Consider the following 19,484-nt stretch of genomic DNA (forward strand, 5'->3'; position numbering starts at 1 on the left):
CGCGCAGATCCGTACGGTTCGCCCTTAGGGTGGTGTTGGCGTGAGTCTTTTCCAAAGTCCTTCATCCCTTCCCTATCATCGCTCGGATATCACTCCAGCCGATTCAAAGTCACCTGTGCCACAGGAGTGAGATTTACTTGTAGTTCTGTCGTATCGATGGGATGAGTGCATAGGGTAGCACTGTCAAAAGACCTATGTACCACCGCCCAATGTTTTCGTACATGTTCCGACTGCCAAATGCAGGCATATGCGACGCTGGACGCCTGGAGCCACAAAATGTCAGGTAGGTTCCTGAACGTTCGTATTCGTATTATAAAACACATCATTTTCGCGATGCAAAGCACAGCATCTCAGCAATCCTAGCAATACATCTGTTGCTGCCTTTACTACCCTACTGTAATGTCAGTATTGTCCTGAAATCGCGACACATAATGCGCCAATCCCAAACTTATACCAGCTCAGATTACACACGCGACACCGGCTTCCCGCTCGTCTGGCTCGTGACCTGCCTCTTCACACGGCGGGCCAAGAAAAGTGCTCAGGATGAAGTTGAGGAGAATGCTGAACGGGAGAGAAAGGCCAGAGCGGGGAAGATCGTTGGGAAGCCGGCGCCGAGGGAAACCTCGAGGGCAGGTGTAGGTGCTGGTGGTGCGATGGCTGAGCAGAAGCGTTGCAACCGAGCGGGTCACGTGGAGGTGGGAGGACCTTGATGGGGATGTTGAGTGCGCCAATGGATCCTTGATGCAATGCATAGGATTGCGGTCGACGAGAGTTTAGTGAAGCACAAATGACCTCGCAATATTGTCAATCTACTGCGCGTAGGAAGGGACATTCAGCCATCGCTCGGCAGATGAAGTTCGGGATCAGATGAAGACGGGGGCGGCTCGCGCGACTACGGAGTGCGTGTCCCTTCCTCGCTGCTAGCTTCTAGCTGCCGTCACTGCCATCACAGCCCATCACGGGAAGCAACAAGCGTCTTAACGCCTGGAAACGTGAGGAACATTGATCGTCCAGCACGAGAAGACAAATGCTGTTATGATTCCGCTCTCACGAACGACATCGGTTTCGCGCCCTCACCCTCTTCGAAGCTGAGCCTCAACTCCGTTACCTTGCCAGAGGCTCCAACAACAAATTCCGCCTTAATCTTGGCCGTATCATACTCATACGGCACGCTCCTCACCTTCATCACAAAGTACTCACCACTTACATGCTCGAGCCTCGCCTCAAACGGGAACGTCCTGTCCGTGGCATCAATGAACAGCTCTCCTTTTTTGAGCTGCACCACGAATACGCCATACCCGGGGTTCTCATACCGTCCAGCATATTCCTCAGCCTTCAGCGCCATGGGCAACGGCACCTCCGGTCTATCCGGATACACATCCTCATCCTCATCCTTCTCGTCCTCCTCGTCCTCCTCTTTCTTGACCCTGTCCCGCACGATCTGCGCCCAGTCTCTTCTCTGCTCCGTCGGAACACCCAAACAATCATCCATGAGTCTATGCGCAATCACATCGCTCGCCTCACCGATACCGTTTGTGTTCCCAAATATCACGAATCCAAATTTCCGACTCGGTATGAAACACATAAAGCTCGTGAAGCCCGGCACCATGCCGCCGTGGCAGATGACTTTGACGCCGCGGTAGTACTCGACGTCCCAGCCCATCCCGTAGAAGTACTCATATTGGTCCTCCCCTTCTGGAACTTCCTTCTGTGGCGCATCGCAGAAGACGAGTGGTTTGTGACACTCGCTCAGCGTGTCCTTCGAGACAGCGTGAGAGAGGTATTTCTCCGGCTGCATCATTGCACGCAGCCACAACGCCCAGTCTGACACGCAGCTGATGATTTCGCCCGCGCCAATACCTTCGGGGCCGGATGTAAAAGGGGTGTCAATCCATGACTGGTTATCTTTGTGCCAGTGATTACCAGTGGCGACATGGTCTGCAGGAACCTTGCTGTAAGCATTGCCCTCTCGGCAGAAGTACGTGTTTGTCATACCCAACGGCTTCCAGAACTTTTCCGCAAGGAACTCCTCGAAAGATTGGCCAGCAATGGTAGCCACGAGATGAGCGGCGGCGGTGTACATGAAGTTGTTGTATATCCACTTCGTACGCAAAGGGCTGACGGCAGGGAAGTGTCGTAGCTTCCTGACAGTTGACCTCACATCATCGCCCTTATTGACGCCAAGCTCATTGGCATGGAGACTGCTGACACTTGCGTCGTCGTGGCCAGGAATACCTGTGCGGTGGGAGAGAACGTCCTTGATTGTAACGTGTTCTGTTAGGTAGGGGTCGTTCAGGACGAAGTCGTCGCGCATCAGATGTGAGACTGGTGTGTTCCAGGTAATCTTGGTGTCGGGATGCTTGTTTTCCTTGTCGTCGATCAGGACGGCGATAGCAGCTGCAGTGAACGACTTGGACATGGAGGCCGCATCGTAGAGGGTGCTTGCAGATGCCGATGAGCCATTCGGGCTGATCGTGCCGTAGCCCTGGCGGTCGATTAGCTCGATGTTGAGAACGTGCTAGGGGCCAAGAACAATTGCTCTGCCGTGCGGACGCTCTGATGCAAGAGACACATACCTTCGTGAATATTTCGTCGTCTTGAACTATGCCAAGCGACGCACCGAGAATCTTCCTCTCCTTCATTTGGGACAAGAACATCTTGTTGAAGTCCTCGGTCACGTAACGTGACGCGATGTTAGTTTGCGTCATGCTGCCGTTGTCAAAGTATGCTCTGACGATATCGTTGCTACAATGGTCTCTGCTGCTCAAATCTACTTCAAGGCCTCTCGCATACACTGTCTCGTCAACAAGTCTTGTTACAATTAGCAGACAGCTTGCAGTAAAACAGGCGCCATGGCTATAGATATGCTATGGCGCCAAGCCTTTCCGTTGACAGGGCAGTCCTACTTCTGGCCGACGTGACTCATGGTAGTCGCCTTCTCGCAGACCTCCCAAAGCCCAAAGAAAACCGATGACCGAAACATTGCAAAGATACAAGTGTCCAGGTCTTGAATGCTGTACGAGGGTCGTTCAGAGCTTGGCTGGTGTCTTCTCCTCGCCTCGGAATGCCAGAAAAGGCCTCAGGCCTCCCACGCCGGGCATGTTTTATTCATGGTACTGCACCATAGCCAGTAGCTGGACATGAAACCAAGCAGCTACGGCAATCACAGCATGGAGCATGCGTTTCGCGTTAAAAATTGGTTCTGCAGATAGAATGGAAAGAAAGAAGTATCGATTTCATTGGGTGATTGGCTCCGCTGATATCAGCTCTGCCATTGCTACCTTCGCGCAGTAGTCACGTGCTTTTGACTCACCGTAGATGCGATCGACAAAAGCGCAATGACGTTGGAGAAGTCATCGCAAGTTGTACAGTGTAGGTGATGAACGAAACCCATCCCCACGATTGATGCAAGATCGGACTTCGTTTGTGGCTCAGAATGATGATAACGCGTGTTTGCTCTTCGTATCTTCCCAAGAACTAACTCACAGAGACAGCAGCCTATACCCACTCAGCTTGATGTCTTGTTGAGCAGCGACGCTCTGGAGCTGCTGACCATCAGAAATCAAGCTCTCGTGCAAGATGGCCCAAGAAGCCCTGCCAGAAGGAGTCTTCTCCTTCCTGGATACTGATCTTTACAAGCTGACTATGCAGTCCGCAGTCTTGAAATTCTTCCCAGACGTGGAGGTCGAATATGCTTTTACAAATCGAACGCCCCAAATGCGCCTAAGCAAAGATGCCTTCAAGTGGTTGCAAGAACAGGTATCGAAGCTAGCAAACATTACTCTGTCCCACGATGAGCGGGCGTTTCTGGAGAAGCAATGCAAATTCCTCAGACCAGAATATCTTGACTACCTCCAGAAGTTCAAGCTACGACCAACAGAGCAAGTCCACTTGTCCTTTGAAAATGTCGACGGCGAGTACGGTGACTTGAGTATAGCTACGAAAGGCCTCTGGCTGGAAACGATCCTATACGAGATACCCCTGCTTGCCTTGACTAGCGAAGCATATTTCAAGTTTATTGATAAGGACTGGGATCACGAAGGTCAAGAAGAGAAAGCATATCGGAAGGGCATAAAACTGTTTGACGCTGGTTGTATGGTCTCTGAATTTGGGTCGAGACGGAGACGGGATCTACATACGCAAGACTTGGTCATTGGCGGCCTTGTGAGAGCGTCCACAGAAGGAGGCAGACCCGGTAAGTTGACTGGTTCGAGTAATGTCTACTTAGCCATGAAACATGGTATACCTCCTGTTGGCACAGTGGCACACGAGTGGTACATGGCGATCGCATCGATAACGAATGACTACGAGAACGCCAATGAGCTGGGTCTCGACTATTGGCTGAAGTGCTTCGGCGAGGGAGTGCTTGGAATTGCTCTGACAGACACCTTTGGCACTCCCGCGTTCTTCAAGGCTTTCAAGAAGAATATTCCGAGTGAGGCAGGTGATACCTCGAAGACCTATGCTCAAGTGTTTTCCGGCATCAGACAGGACTCTGGAGACCCGAAGGACTACACCAAGCTGGCTGCAGACTTCTATGCGTCACAGGGTATTAGCGGAAAGAGCTTGGTATTTTCAGATTCACTCAACACCGATTTGTGCATAGAGTACAAAGGCATCGCCGAGAGTTGTGGCTTCAAGCCCTCTTTCGGTGTAGGCACCTTCTTCACTAACGACTACACCAAAAAATCGAACCCCGAGGAGAAGTCGAAGCCGCTGAACATTGTTATCAAAATTTCGAAGGCAGGTGGACGACCAGCGATCAAGATATCTGACAATGTAGGAAAGAACACTGGTGACAAAGCGACGGTGAACGAGGTGAAGGATCGTCTTGGGTATTCTGAGAAGGGTTGGGCAGCTGGCGACGAGTCTCGTCGATGGTGAGATCCTTGGTAGCAAGCCAGCAAGGCCATTCTCTTCCTATCGTGTAAAGGTGACTCACAGCATATCGAATTCATTCACCGCCTCGAGCGCAGGATTGAAGATGTTGAGATGCGCGAAGAAGGAGAAATCATCACGTCCTGCCGCAGAGCCTCACATCACACGCCGGTCTAGAGCACCGTGCAAGCCTGCTTTGCAGACAGATGGGTGAATCAGCAAGCGCCATACCTTAAGAATGCACAAGCTGCGCGCGCTAGATCGAGAATAGTAATGAGTTCGCGCACCGGACGAATAGGAGAAGGGCCATGGACGTTGTTTTACAAGACTTACACGCTTAGCCCTTATCAGGCAGTTCAGCGACAGCTGAAGTATCTTACTGACCACAACCGATCTTACCAACCACACGGTGATTTGGTGCAGCTGCTCTTGTTGCTACAGGGAAGCTTGCTAGCGCAGAGACTCATGGTGCGAATCTACATGCTGTAATCTAGCTTATTCACGCCTGCTTGAGCAAGTACTTTTCGAAGTTAGATACCATAGAAAAGCGCATTACTTTTCAGAGGACTCGAGGACAGGACGATGAGGATGCGAGCGACGGTCGCAGATTTTCAGGGTTTGTTTCAAGCAACGACTGGAACGAATTGGTGGCTCTGAATCGTTGTGGTCCACGCCCGGAAGAGCTTGACTAGCAGACCATGGCGAATGTAGTTAAGGCCAACCACGCCTCCAACGCTGCAGTGGAACGTAGTGGAGGTTGCCAACGCTGCTAAACTCCAAGCAATTCCCAGACTCAGCCCCCTCAGCTCCGAGCCCGTTTCAATCTCGCTGTGTCAGCTAATAATTGGCGTCGCTGCCTCTTTCTCCTCGCCGTCGTCGTATCTAGCAGGCAAAACTATAAAGAAAGACATCTGCCTTGTCAGGTGACTGCATTGTGTTGCTTGCTTCGCCGCTCCTTCCACATCATCGATTTGCGAGGTCGTTCCTGCCGCAGTCACCTCAGTAACAATTTCCTTCCGATCATTTCGGGGATCACGTCCAAGCGCTTCGCCATATTCACGACACATTAACTTCTCTCAACCCGCAATCCGCCCAGGAGGCCCAACAATTCTTAATCGCAGTATCACATCACGATTCACTTTGTACTTCCGCATCAAAGCTGAACACATAACTACATCCGAGACATGGCCGTGAGTGCACACCTGCCATTGACGACCAGATACCGTGTTCAGGCGCTGACAGGAATCGACAGTACGAAAACTACTCTAACCAGCCGGCCGGCTATGGCCAATCGAACCCATACGGCGGCGGTCCGAGCCCGTATGGACAAGCCGGCAACCCTTACGATCAAGATACCTCATACGACTCTGGCAACCCATACTCCCAGGGACAGTATGACAGACAAGGACACGGTACGTCTTGTGCACTTGATTTGCGTCTGCGCGAAGCTAACACTTGCAACAGAAATGACCAACATGAATGGATCCGACCCCAACCGCATCCTCAACGAGTGCCGTCAGATAGACGCCGAAGTCGATCAGCTAGATGCTCGTCAGGAGCGATTGAGACAGATGCAAAGAGCTTTCATTGGAGACACAGATACTTCAGCAGAGTCACAGACCAGGAGACAGGTTGACGCGGAGTCCGCAGACCTCTTGCAGGACTACCGGGCTCTTGTTGCCCGCACGAAGCGAGTCAAGCAGGACAAAGAATCTGGAAACCCTCGAAATGCGCCTCAGGTCGGCAGAGTTGATCGCAAAGTCAAGGGATCGATGAACAAACTGCAACAGCTGGATAGTGATTTCAGAAGGCAACTGCAGGACAGAATGGAACGTGACTACCGAATTGTCCGACCGGATGCCTCAGATGCCGAAGTTCGAGAAGCAGTGCAGGACCCGAACCAGCAAGTGTTCAGCCAAGCACTCATCAGCAGCGACAGACGAGGCCAAGCGCAAAGTGTCGCTCAGAGCGTCAGAAGCCGACACAATGCCATTCAGAAGATTGAGCAGGATATGCTGCAGCTCGCCGAGATGTTCCAGGACCTCGATGCGCTCGTCATTCAGCAGGAAGCTGCCGTGACACAGATCGAGCAGAGAGGAGAAGAAGTCACAGACCACGCTGCAAAGGCTAACACGGAGCTGGATGGTGCAGTTAAGAAGGCACGGGCAGCGCGAAAGAAGAAGTGGATTTGCTTGGGTATTGCTGGTGAGTCCTACCCCCTCAACCCCTGCGACTTTTTGTCCTTGTTTCTACAGCAGCCATTCTCGAGTTCTTCTTTGCTGTTTTCTAATCTGTACTTTTCGCGTGTTTAGTGGCTGTTGTTGCTGTCATTGTCATCATTGTCGCGGTTGTTGTTTCTATTCAAAATTCTGGCAACAATAACAACAACAACTCTAATCCGGCGCGGCTACTGATGGCATTGAAACAATAGTTCTTATCATCGCTATCATCGTCATCGTTGTCGCTGTGGCGGTCACGGTTACCCGGAAGTGAAGAGTTGGATTTGTGGGGAATCTATTGCATTGGGCGTCCGCGTTAAACGACTATTTCACCAAAAGCAGGGAAAGAGTTCGTTTGTACAGGTTAGAGAACATTTTAATACACTATGATTCGGAAGCGTCATCTTTCACCTATCTTGCAGAGCCTACCAGGAGGTATGCACGTTTGTGGCTTTCATGATCGCTGCGTCGCAAGCAGGAAACTCCTGCGGAAGACTCTGCCGTGTGCGCCTTCTCAACAGCAGGTGCTCTTGACTCACTGCATTATGCCTCTTTTCCTGAGTTCAGCTATTCTTTCGTGGCTTCTCTTGCTCGCAACTTCTCTTCTTCCTCTGGCGTCTTCGTTCTTAGTTGCAGAGCATGGATGCCACCTTCCCTCTTGATTTCGTCATCGAGTAAAGCGTATACCATTCTGTGCCGAGCTGGTTGCATCTTCGACTTGAAAGCATCAGACACAATGTTCAGACTTTATGCCGTGTAAGCAATGATCAGAAGCGACAGCACACAAACGCACGCAAAATGGGTCTCCTTCGATGTAACTCCAACCATGGCTTTATGATGCGAATGCAGATGAGAATCATTTCTGATCTCTAGTACTGCAGGATGGAGGGCTTCTGTCACCTGCGGTCCTGGTTAGTCGGAATCACGCATTGGAATCAAGGTCAGCTATGACCTTTTGTCGGATGACATCTTCAAACGGCGTAGAAGAAGTCATGGTGCTCATGTGAGCTCTTCCAAGCAGCCACCGCGAGGTTAGACGAAGCAGCGACATTGAATATGTGAGGCAGGTGTGGGCAACGTGTCGGCGCAAAACAATATGCATGGTGGTTCGCGATGCCGAAGTTTATGCGGCGACTAAGCTTTAAGGACCCCAGATCCACGGCATCGATGCCGAGGGACGCTCAAGAGGGTAACTTTTCGTCTTTTGGATCCATTTTCTGCTCGTAGATCGCCGGCAATTGCAGTGCACTTCTACAGAGCTAACGCCAAACATGTCCCGAGCAGTATGCGCTCCTTCCATACTGCAGGCTCTTGCATTCGCTCGCTTCTTGCCCTGTCACGGCCAAGACGATCCCCCATAGTACCCCAAACCAGGTCGCACCTTGCTTCCTTCCGAATGGCATCAACTCTGCCCAACTCCTCCATCTTTCGGACATTGGCCAAGCACGATCCGCAGAACCTTGCGATTGTGCATAGCCAGTCTGGCAGGTCCTTCACCTATGGCAGTCTCATTCATGATGTCGCTGCAGCAAAGGACGACTTGTGGGAACGCAATGGACAGAAGTCGTTGAAGGGTGAACGTGTAGCCTTTCTTGCTGAGAATGGCTACGACTACGTTGGTGGGTAGCCTCTGCGTCGGAGTCAGCATCTGACTGACAAGCATAGTAACCTTTCTGTCCATTCTCGCCCACGATGCAATAGCCCTACCGCTCTCCCATGGCTTCCCGAGCTCCGAAATCCGCTACATTCTCGAGAATAGTGAGGCCAAGCTGTTGATCTCCACTTCCAAGTTTGAAGACAAGGCAAGAGACGTGCTGAAAGAAGGTCTTAGCTACAAGCCGCAGCTTGAACTTCTCACAAAGATCGAGACTGGTGCTACTTCTGCCGAGAATGTCACATTCAAGGACAAGGAACTCGAACGAGGCGGCTTCATGCTCTATACCTCTGGGACCACTAGCAGACCCAAAGGAGTGGTCCTGTCTACAAGCACCATCACAGCGCAGGCGAATTCACTGATAGAAGCCTGGCAGTATACACAGTCGGATCACCTGCTGCACGTACTGCCACTGCATCACATCCACGGCACCATTAACGCACTGTTTACACCATTAATAGCGGGTGCAACCATTGAGTTTGCATTTCCATTCAATGCAGAAGCTACCTGGAAGAGATTGGCTGCACCATTTGCGGTAGAAATTGGTCAGACTGAGTCGAATGGTCACACCAAGCTGAAGCCGATTAGCTTTTTCACAGTTGTACCCACTATCTATAGCAGGCTGTTAAACTCTTTTTCTGCCTTGGATGAAGGCACGCAACAGGCTGCAAGGGGGGCCATCTCTCCCAAGAACTTACGACTCAACATTTCTGGTTCCGCGGCGCTGCCAACACCAATCAAAAAAGCTTGGTCAGACCTTAGCGGAGGTAACGTGCTTTTGGAAAGGTATGGCATGACTGAAGTAGGCATGGCCTTGTCGTGTGGCCTCGACTTTGCGGACCGAGTCGATGGCAGTGTGGGCTGGCCGCTTCCTTCCGTCGAGGTTAGGCTATTTGAGGCCGAGACCGGACAAGTCATCAAGCCAGGCGAGGAGAAAGACTCAGAGGGTCGACTGCGAGAAGGAGAAATCCAACTGCGTGGTCCCACTGTATTCTCAGAGTATTGGCGCAATCCCAAGGCGACCGCAGCAGAGTTTGTGGCAGCAGACGATAGTGGTCAGAAGTGGTTTAAAACTGGCGATGTGGCTGCCAGGATCGAAGTCCCCGGAGCTGGGCAGAGCAGGCAGGCCTGGGCACAAGGACCGTTATACTTCATCAAGGGTCGCATGAGTGTCGACATCATCAAGACTGGCGGCGAGAAGGTCTCAGCTCTGGAAATCGAGCGAGAAATGCTGTCCCTGCCGGAAGTATCTGAAGCTGCAGTTGTAGGTCTCGAGTCTGATCAGTGGGGTCAGAAGGTGGCTGCAGTCGTCGTGCTAACAACCGAAGGCAAGACTGCTGGGAAGGGTGGGAAGCCCTGGGGAACCATGGATATGCGACGTGCGCTCAAGGACCGCCTTATCAATTACAAGATACCTCAAGAGCTTAAGGTTGTTGAAAGTATACCGCGGAATGCTATGGGCAAAATCAACAAGAAGGCTCTTGTGAAAGATCTGTTCTAGCGAACATCAGATGCATCCAACTCAGGTTGTATGGTACTTGTGAGATCACATCTTGAAGTGCCGCCCAGCTCCGCAGGCGAGTTAAAACACCAACCAAAGAATCGATGGTCAGACAAGGGGTCGGTGCGACCGGTCTCAGTTTGAATTGTACCAGCGCTCGACCGCAGATTTCGGGCGAATTTCCTCTTTATGGGACCGCGTCTGTTGCCACAGGGTCGTGCACTCAACTTCACTGGTAGGAAAGAGTGTTCACGCGGACTTTGGCCGATATGCGAGGGATTTCTGTACAGCCGACGCACTGTCGTCGCGCTGACAGAGCCTGCGACACGGCTATGTGACAGCTCATACGACCCTACCACGGGCGGCTTGTCTTCTCACCACTCTGCGCTTGCCAGTAGCATCATCGCTGAGCGGAAAATTTATGTCGGCAGTGGTCCAGACCAACGTCCAGGCCGCTGAAGCTATCCAGCTAAATCATGATCGAGCTTTTCAGAGGGGAAACAGCTTCTTCGAAAGTGCTGGATTTGGTGCGAGTTAAGAAAAGGTAGACTGGCGTTCTACCATACAGGTTCGCCGCGTCGTGGTGCGGGCGACGTATGTCGAGACAAGGACGGATGCGGACGGAAGGTTCAGGACGAGGCAATGGGGTTTTCGAAAGGACGGGGCGAAGATTGCGGTACAGCCTCCAGCAGGACGCGAAGTTTGGGGAGTTGGCGAGTGAGGCGGAGGGAGGTTAGAAGGGGTAGAGAACGAACAACGAAGGAGATATGAATAAAGACGTCCACTTACATGAATAAATCTTTGCATACGAAGACCACTTCCTGGTCCATACTGTATTGCCCTTGACATCCAGGTACCTCACTCAATACATAGAATAGCGCATATGCCTTCAAGCGCTAATCAGATCTAATATCGGCACGAGATATAGCCAGTCTTGCCGTGTCGTGCGTTCCAACAACAAGACCACCTACCAGTAGGTAAGTCCAGCCATATCACCAGCAAATCGCTCAACCAGCGGTCGTAGCGGTCGTCATTGTAGTCCGGAACACAATCGCGCCTCGTGCACCGACCCCCGATCGCTCCTGTCTGCAAAATCGCCGCCTCACTGCAGAGGCCGATCCGCCTGCCTTCCCTAGCGCACATAAAGTAGGTCATGCCTGCCCGGGAAACGCATGGTCGTGCCTGCTTTGAACGAGAACGAAAACGTGCCTGCCTCTTTCTTTCTGGCAACTGGGTCGCGCCTTACGCTTGGGTAGGCCGTGCCTTCCTTTCTTTTCGCCAGTACTTGGGTCGCACCTTCCTTCCCAAGTGAGGCGTGACTTCCCTCTCAGCAGGGTCTGGGTTGTACCTTCCGTTACCTGGGTCGTACCTTCCTCCACCGGGATCGTTCCTTCCCTTCCCACGCTTCCGATCGTGCCTGCCCGATATACAAACTATGGTCGTGCCTGCTTCGGCTGAGGACGTTCCTGCCTCTTTCTAGTGACCGGGTCGTGCCTTCCCTCCACCGGTACTCGGGTCGCACCTTCCTCCTCCTCAATCATCGTCGTACCTTCCTTCTCACACGAGTCGTACCTTCGCTCCTCACAAGTGCCCGGGCCGTACCTTCCTTCACCTGGGTTGTACTTTCCCTTACTTGGGTCGTGCCTTCCTTCTCACATGGAGCGTACCTTCCATCGTTCGGGTCGTACCTTCCTCCACTCGGACCGTACCGAAACATACCTGGGTCGTGCCTTCCTTTAGCTGAGTCGTACCTTCCTCGATCCGGATAACGCCTTCCTCCTTGGCCTCACCATGCCTTCCTTCACCGAGGTCACGCCTCCCCACCAGTTTGACCACACCTGCACTGCACGACAATTGTGGTCGCAGACATCACCAAAGAGCATTTTCTGAGAGAACCGCAAGAGATGAAACCAGCTAGTGCAAACTTCGTATTGTCCAAGCATTACCTCGATACGTGAACAGGTAATTGAGGGACTACTGTATCTACCGCTGTACCTCCTTCCCCCTCCCCTTCCTCTCCCAAACCATCAAATACCCCTCCCTCGTAAACAACGTCTCCGCCTCCGCACGCTCAACAAACAAATCTTGTATCTCCCTCCACTCGGGCAGATCCTTCTGCGCGCTCCCCGCAGCCGCTTTATCCCTAAGTTGCACCTTCCACTGGACTTTTTCGCCCTCGCCGCCTGCGGCGCGGTTTGCGGCGTCGGCGGCGTTGGAGTCTTCGCCTCCTTTTGATGTGCTGCTGGCGTCGAGGATGATGTTCGACACCATCTCGTAGATTAGCGGTTCGTTTGAGTGTGAGGAATCAGGGCTGGGTTCGACGTAGGGGGACATGTCTAGGCCACGGGGACTGGGGAAAGTGACGATTGTGGGGTTGCGTTCGCTGATGAATTTGTTGGTGCTGAAGCGTTTGATGTGGAATATCAAATATGGTGGTAGCGGATGCAGTAATCTGTGTCTGACTCTTTGGGAGGCCTTTTCTGAGGCTTGCAGGCCGTTGTATTTCTGGAGGAGGGTGGTCAGCGGGACCTGGGGGATGATGTTTTTGCTTTCGACGCTGTCGCGGAAGAGGGGGACGGGTGGGAGGTCGAGAGTGAGGATCATGTAGGGAGTGATTTTGCTGGAGATGTGGGAGGAGTCTTCGAAGCGGAGGCGGTCGCCGGTTGCTTCGGAGCGGGCGGTGATTGCTTGGGTTTCTATGCGGAGGCGGCCTTGGAAGGTGCGTTGGATGATGCTTGAGAGGGGTTTTGTTTTTGAGCCGCCGAGGGCGAGGTGGAGGTTGTTGAGGAACCAGGAGAGGAAGTCGACTGGGTCGGATTGTTGGGTTAGGGTGAATTTTTTGGAGGAACGCATGGCGATTTCTTGGATTAGTTCGTGTGGTGAGACGTGGTTGCGGAAGGCGCGGGTGTTCCATATCTTCCTGACTAGTGTGCTGAGTCTGATGGGTAGCTGTGAGGTGGTTTGTGGAAAGTTGTGGAGGAGGAAGAAGTTTCGTATTGGTGCGACGTGTGATAGGGTTTGAACCACGACATTCATGTAGTCGTTTGCTTTGATGTTGTTCATACCGATGTAGCCTGGCCTGTACCTCTTGTTGGCGAGATCAATTGACTGTGTAGGAACCTTGTCCAGCTTTTTGACGTCTTCTTCTGTGAATTTGGGATCTACCACGTATTTGATGTCCTCTAAGCTCTTGTTCTGTACTTCATAACCCTCCGGTAGCACGTAGACCTTCTTGGTCTCCATGTTGATGTAGACATGGTGGTCTTCTTCGAGAGCATGAAAATATGCATGCGACTTAGGTCCTCGTCCTTGAAAGTACTTTCCGCATACCAGACAAGCATAGACATTTATGTTTGAGAGTGTTATCGAACAGAGCTTCTCGAAGTCGAAGTCGAGAACCGAGCGGTTGATGGTGTCTAGATATAGATCGCTGTATCCTTGGGTCGGCGCATTCTGTCGCAGAGGTGCGGCCGCGACATTGTCCTCGTCCTCGTCCTCACCATCATCCAACTCGTCGATCTGCTCTGTGCCATTTTCTTCGTTCAGCCCATTTTCCTTCACTGTCGCCAAGTCGTCTCGTACGTCCTCCTCATCTTCGACTCGGGCACGCTTACTTGCAGGCGATTCAGTAAGAATGCTCTCCAAAGGCTCTGCGGACTTACGTTTCGACATTTTGCAATTGCTCACCAGGCAAACTGTCGTCTGCGGAGGTCGCGAAGTAGGAACCCAAAGTGCAAACAGAGCAAATCCTCAACTCTCGACCACCTTGTTCGCGATGAATAAAAATGGTCGCATATTGTTTGGGCACAAGAATGTTGATGGGATCATGTGTGAGATATTACATACTTGACGGAGAACTATAATGGTGATACACGACGCCCTGATTTATGATGCTGCGTTTCCTCCTTCAAGGCTACGTGGTCAGAACTTTTCCCAGCTGAACCATCGACCATAAGAGAGCACTACCCTATGTCCAACCTGCCATATAGCCCCTCGAACCAGACACTCCAGACCGAGACTTAACAGCAGCATGCGATGGTATTGCCACCTAGTAGTACCCGCATGACTGCTACCACCTGACCAGTCACCCACTGGAAGCACCGGAGAACCTCCAGCTGAACCTGTGACCGAGAAGAACCAGCTAGCCAGAGACCTGTAGTAAATCGCATCAATCGGCAGCATCACCAAGTTGGTGATTATCGCACTTGAGTGCCACGCTAGCGAATCAACCGCATATGTCGTCAATCGAGTTATCCGATATTGCCGGTCGTCCTTAGCTTTCGCTTTCTTCCTCGACGTCGTTTCCCTTCTAGCTTCTGCTAACAGTGCTTCCATCTCCTCGTCGAAGTCAGGTCCATTGGTTTCTGTTGGTCGACGGACTGGCCTCGGTGTTGTCGTGGATAACGAGGTTGCTCTCCTGATGCCGGGCTCTGGCGTTGCCGGTGCTTCTTCGTGGTTCGTGGGTGGTTGGCTACCCTCGATGCCTGCGGTTGCTTCTTCGTCCTGTCCTTGCCGTTGCCCTATTATCGAACCATGAGGAATAGCCCGGTATTCTTGCGCCGCGATAAGAAAGTCTTCTCTGGTCGTGATTTCCTGTTGCCAACTTCTAGCCGACGGCATGCGCATGACCGCTTCTTCGTCTTCCTCTTCGTACTCCAGCGCCCAAGAGTCGATCTGAAGCGACCATTGATCGATATCCACGTAAAAATCTTCTTCGATGTCCACCCCGAGGCTTTCGAGGTTACCGATGATGTTACGAGCTCGGCGGTCTCTCTGTTGGGAACGGCTCATTCTGTCTACACCTTCGTTATGCTCCATCATCGCACACCGCATCAGTGTCTCGTTCTTGATCTCTTCCTTGTTCGCTCTTTTCCTTAGTATGATTGAAAGCCATGGGAATGCGACGGGGAGCACTGTCCAAAAGTCCTGAGGTCCATAGTATCGGCGGTCGGTACCGGGACCTAGACTGCGGCCAATCCCCACTATCGATGTATCATCGACAAAGTCATCGTCGTTCAGAGCCTGTATGGACAGCTCAGTCGGATGGTGTGGCCTGGGGAGTATTTGGCGCAGTAGACCATAGATTCGCCATCCCATTTGACGTTGCAAATGATCTCGAAGTAGATACAGAGCGGTGGTGATGGCTAGCTGATGCGTTAATGGGCTGTTGAATAGCCAAGTAGTTGTTGAATGTCGAAAGGAGATTTCTCCCAGTGTAGTCCATATCGCGGGCAATACTACGAAACCAAGGCTCTGTAAGGAGGACGTGAACTCGAGAGGCAGCTCGATCGACAGCCAAACTCCGGCCTCAATCCAATCCCACAGTCGTTCGTGCCATGATGGAGCCGTCCGGCCAAGGTCAAAATCAAGATAGTTCATGCATTCGACAGGCTCAGTGATTTCTGTTCGGCGGGCGATTCTTGGTATTTCTGCTGCGACCCATGCAGAGAATCCGCTAAAGAGGAAGGGGACACGTCCTTGGGAGAAGCTCCGGCTGATGGATTCTGTCATAGACGGTCGAAAGGCTCCAAACACCTGTGCCCTGTTAGCAATTTCCTGCCAAAACTTGGTACTCGCTTACCATGAGTCTCTTTCTCAGAGAACTAATCCACCAGGTCAGGACATCACCAGCTAGTCTATCTGCGCACTTGAACAAGAGACCAGTCTTGTTCTCGTCTTGCAATGTGGTAAGCTGAGCGGCTTCGGTAGAATCTGTTTGGTCATGCGTCCGTCTTCTGTCTTCATCACGCCGGACAACAACCCCACACGCCGCAAGAACCTCATTCTGTGCTTTCCGAAACCGCTTTGCGCGGCGCTCAGACTCAAGGTTCTGAGGATGACCACGGTCGTCAAATTGCTGAACATAACTCTGGTCATCGAAAGCACGAGCTTGGCCACCAAGCACAAGATTTCCATTTTCGTCCCTGAGAGGTTCATCGAAGGCAGAGCGCCCCAGCACGACTCTGGAAAGGTAAGCTTCACGGCCCATCGTCGAAGGATAATCTTGCACAGAGTTGCAAGCCAAGGACGTTCTTGACCAGCATCTTCATGAGTCAATCTCGACAGAGTGTTGTCGACAATGTTGCTACCTAGGAAAGGAAGGTGCAATGGCAGCGCGTCAAGTGAGAGAGTAAGAAGTCACAATCGCGAAAAGCACGTTGCTCGCACGTCTTCAACCAGATCTGCGCTGAAGGTAAGTGGCGGACACTTCCGCGCTAATGCACGTCTAAATATGCTCCACTAACTAATTATCGAAACTTTTTACGTTGTACGAAGCAGCGTTTCTTCGCTAACACCCCATGTAATCATTCTCACCTTCAACTTGAAAGGCGGAGGAGGTCGGCTATGCAAACATGGCTTCCAAAGTGTCAACAAAGACCACATTCAAGGAGTACCGAGCCATCGAGCCATTCTACACGGGCGGCGAGATCACAGCGAACAAAGCTGGCACCTTTCTTGCATCTACGGTTGATGACGAGGATTGCTTAATCGTGTCTTCAAGCACGGCAAACCCGCTATGCAGGATAGAGGGCGATGGTGAAGCGATCACGAGTCTAGCTTTGACACCTGATGCCGACCATGTCATAATTTGTTCGCGATCACTGTCGATGAGGATATATCATCTTACACATGTGGACGGAACAGTCACTGCTGAGCTTACACGAACATTGAAACCTCATGCGACACCTGTTGTGGCATCAACAACAGACGCTACAGGGTCTCTAGTGGTGACAGGTGGAGCGGATGGCATCGTCAAAGTCTGGGATATCCGAGGTGGTTATTGCTCTCATACTCTTCACAGCCATGGCGGCGTGGTGACAGCCCTGGAGTTGTTTGAGTCCAAGGCAGCAGCTCAGGAAACGAAGACCAGCTCGAACAAACGCAAGGCCAGTCAGGCGCAGACCAACGGCTCTGCTCAACAGAACGCTCTTCTCCTTGCTTCAGGTGGCGAAGACGGTCGAATTAAGGTGCATAACCTCAATACTCGTCAGCAAATTGCAGCGCTAGAGTCGCACGTCAGTGTCGTGCGCAGCCTCAAGTTTTCTGCAGAGCAGGATCTTATCCTATCAGCCAGCAGAGATCGAACAATTGTCCTGTGGGATGTAAAGACATGGACCGCCAAGCGAACACTGACTGCTACCGAAGAGCTCGAGGCAGCTGGGTTCATTGCAGACGGACAGTATCTCTATGCTGGAGGAGAAAAAGGTAGGGTGCGAGTATGGTCGGTATCAGGTCAAGAGCTTCAGACGCCCGAGGGTCGTGACCTGGAGACTGAAGCAATCGCTGCAATACTACCTGTACTCGGACAATACTCCTTGCTTGCTGTACGAAGCAGCCAGGTTCTTGAACTAATGTCGTATCAATCTCTTGAGCAGAGAGTACAGAATGGGGAGGACGCCATAGTCTCAGAACGCACATTCTCTGGCAACCTTGACGAGATCATTGACATGGCGTGTGTTGGCAAATCCTTACTAGCCATCGCAGATAACACGGAGACTGTCAAGCTCATCTCCACAAGCCCGCAGGATGATGCTATGTCGGAGCAGAAGTTTGGGAGTAACGTGGATGCCCTCGAAGGTCACACCGATGTGGTCATATGCATGGACTCGGATCTTCATGGTAGATGGCTAGCCACTGGCTCAAAGGACAACACCGCACGAGTATGGCGTCGCGATCAAAACAGCTCCAGCTTGGAGTGCTTTGCTACGCTAGCTGGCCACACAGCGTCTATCGGAGCTGTCGGTCTGTCGAAGACGTCTGGAAAGGCGCAGGTACCTCCGTACCTTATCACAGGATCAGAAGACAAAACGGTCAAGAAATGGGATCTATCCAAGCTGTCGGACGCTGCTCCAAAAACACCACATGCCGTGGCGAAGGCAGCGTTCACGAGGGTAGCACACGAGAAAGATATCAATGCAATCGATTCGTCGCCCATAGCACCTTTGTTTGCGTCGGCTTCTCAGGATCGAACCATCAAGATCTGGTCGATAGAAGACGGCTCGACTACAGCAGTCCTGAAAGGCCACAAGCGAGGAGTGTGGTCCATCAGATTCTCACCAGTAGGCACTCCAGCGCTAAACCTGGCGGAAGGTGGTTCATCAGGCAACCGAGGACTTCTAGTGAGCGGTTCAGGCGACAATACGGTCAAAGTGTGGTCGCTGAACACATATGCTTGCCTACTCACATTTGAAGGGCACCAAAATTCAGTATTGAAGGTCATCTGGCTACCGCCTCTACCAACTAAGGGTCCGGACGATGAGCGCCAACAACAGAAGAACAAGCCGATGATCGCGTCAGCCTCCTCGGACACCCTGATCAAGCTCTGGTCACCATATGCCGCATCCGATAGCGACCACCTACTAGCAACGTTGGACGGCCATACAGACAGAGTGTGGTCTCTTGCCACACCTCTCTCAGTGACATCATCACAGCACGACCCGAATGACGCCGACACGAGACCTCCCTACAGCCTGATATCCGGCGCAGCAGACGCAAAAATCAGCTTCTGGACCGACACAACCGCGACAACTGCCATTGAATCCTCGAAAGCAATGACCGAGCGCGTCGAACAAGACCAGCTCCTCCAAAACCACATCGTAGCGAAGAACTACAAAGAAGTTATTACACTCTCACTAGCGCTAAACCATCCTGGGCGACTGTTGAAAGTCTTCCAAGAAGTTGTCGGCCTCCCTGAGAGCGAACGAGAACCGAACACCTACATGGGCGTGCAAGCGGTGGACGATGTACTGGCGAGCTTGAACCAAGAGCAGATCTACAAGCTGCTGGAAAGAGTCAGAGACTGGAATACAAACGCGAGGACAGCGACCGTTGCGCAGAAAGTGCTGAATTGCCTGTTGAGGAAGTATCCGCAGAGCATGTGGACTGATATGGCGAGGGATAGAGATATTCTGAAGCTGGCAAGAAGTACGAGTAGGAATAAGAGTGCTGGAGGCAATGCTATGAAAGATTTGTTCAGAGCGCTGGAAGCATATACGGACAGACATTACAAGAGAATTGAGGAGCTGAGTGACGAGAGCTATTTGCTTGAGTATACGTTGAGGGAGATGGACGAGATAGCAGGAACTGCCGCTCTCACGAATGGCGTGGAGGCAAAGAGCACGAGTGAAGATATGATAATGGTATAGACAAATGGATATTCAAAGAACTTGTCACTTGACTCGATGGAGTGAGTAGCAAGTCTTCAGGGAGCACATGTCAGCACTGGGAAGAG

At 51.9% G+C, this 19,484-nt stretch overlaps 8 protein-coding genes across 8 annotated transcripts; 5 read left to right on the forward strand and 3 right to left on the reverse strand.

Annotated features, from left to right (window-relative positions):
- Positions 1–431: 431 nt before the first annotated feature.
- On the forward strand, positions 432–710 carry PMZ80_004531 (uncharacterized protein; the record flags this gene model as incomplete). The annotated part of the gene is made up of 1 exon (XM_064872955.1): positions 432–710. One exon carries the CDS (start codon positions 432–434, stop codon positions 708–710), a length of 279 nt encoding a protein of 92 aa, XP_064731613.1.
- Positions 711–1,033: 323 nt separating this feature from the next.
- Positions 1,034–2,708, reverse strand: PMZ80_004532 (uncharacterized protein; the record flags this gene model as incomplete). Its single annotated transcript, XM_064872956.1, has 2 exons — positions 1,034–2,485; positions 2,577–2,708. The coding sequence occupies 2 exons, from the start codon at positions 2,706–2,708 to the stop codon at positions 1,034–1,036; spliced, it is 1,584 nt and encodes a 527-aa protein (XP_064731614.1).
- An 871-nt stretch (positions 2,709–3,579) lies between these two features.
- On the forward strand, positions 3,580–4,884 carry NPT1 (nicotinate phosphoribosyltransferase; the record flags this gene model as incomplete). Its single annotated transcript, XM_064872957.1, has 1 exon — positions 3,580–4,884. The coding sequence occupies one exon, from the start codon at positions 3,580–3,582 to the stop codon at positions 4,882–4,884; it is 1,305 nt and encodes a 434-aa protein (XP_064731615.1).
- A 1,178-nt stretch (positions 4,885–6,062) lies between these two features.
- PMZ80_004534 (uncharacterized protein) lies at positions 6,063–7,168 on the forward strand (the record flags this gene model as incomplete). Its single annotated transcript, XM_064872958.1, has 4 exons — positions 6,063–6,068; positions 6,131–6,290; positions 6,343–7,083; positions 7,134–7,168. 4 exons carry the CDS (start codon positions 6,063–6,065, stop codon positions 7,166–7,168), a joined length of 942 nt encoding a protein of 313 aa, XP_064731616.1.
- A 1,325-nt stretch (positions 7,169–8,493) lies between these two features.
- On the forward strand, positions 8,494–10,252 carry PMZ80_004535 (uncharacterized protein; the record flags this gene model as incomplete). Its single annotated transcript, XM_064872959.1, has 2 exons — positions 8,494–8,716; positions 8,763–10,252. 2 exons carry the CDS (start codon positions 8,494–8,496, stop codon positions 10,250–10,252), a joined length of 1,713 nt encoding a protein of 570 aa, XP_064731617.1.
- Positions 10,253–12,235: 1,983 nt separating this feature from the next.
- ubp10 (Ubiquitin carboxyl-terminal hydrolase 10) lies at positions 12,236–13,924 on the reverse strand (the record flags this gene model as incomplete). Its single annotated transcript, XM_064872960.1, has 1 exon — positions 12,236–13,924. One exon carries the CDS (start codon positions 13,922–13,924, stop codon positions 12,236–12,238), a length of 1,689 nt encoding a protein of 562 aa, XP_064731618.1.
- A 249-nt stretch (positions 13,925–14,173) lies between these two features.
- PMZ80_004537 (uncharacterized protein) lies at positions 14,174–16,241 on the reverse strand (the record flags this gene model as incomplete). The annotated part of the gene is made up of 2 exons (XM_064872961.1): positions 14,174–15,787; positions 15,834–16,241. The coding sequence occupies 2 exons, from the start codon at positions 16,239–16,241 to the stop codon at positions 14,174–14,176; spliced, it is 2,022 nt and encodes a 673-aa protein (XP_064731619.1).
- A 364-nt stretch (positions 16,242–16,605) lies between these two features.
- Positions 16,606–19,398, forward strand: utp13 (U3 small nucleolar RNA-associated protein 13; the record flags this gene model as incomplete). Its single annotated transcript, XM_064872962.1, has 1 exon — positions 16,606–19,398. One exon carries the CDS (start codon positions 16,606–16,608, stop codon positions 19,396–19,398), a length of 2,793 nt encoding a protein of 930 aa, XP_064731620.1.
- Between the last annotated feature and the right edge of the window lie 86 nt (positions 19,399–19,484).

The sequence above is a fragment of the Knufia obscura genome (assembly GCF_036327395.1).
Source record: "Knufia obscura strain CCFEE 5817 isolate CBS 148926 chromosome Unknown scaffold_4, whole genome shotgun sequence".
NCBI classification, from domain to species: Eukaryota; Fungi; Ascomycota; class Eurotiomycetes; order Chaetothyriales; family Trichomeriaceae; genus Knufia; species Knufia obscura.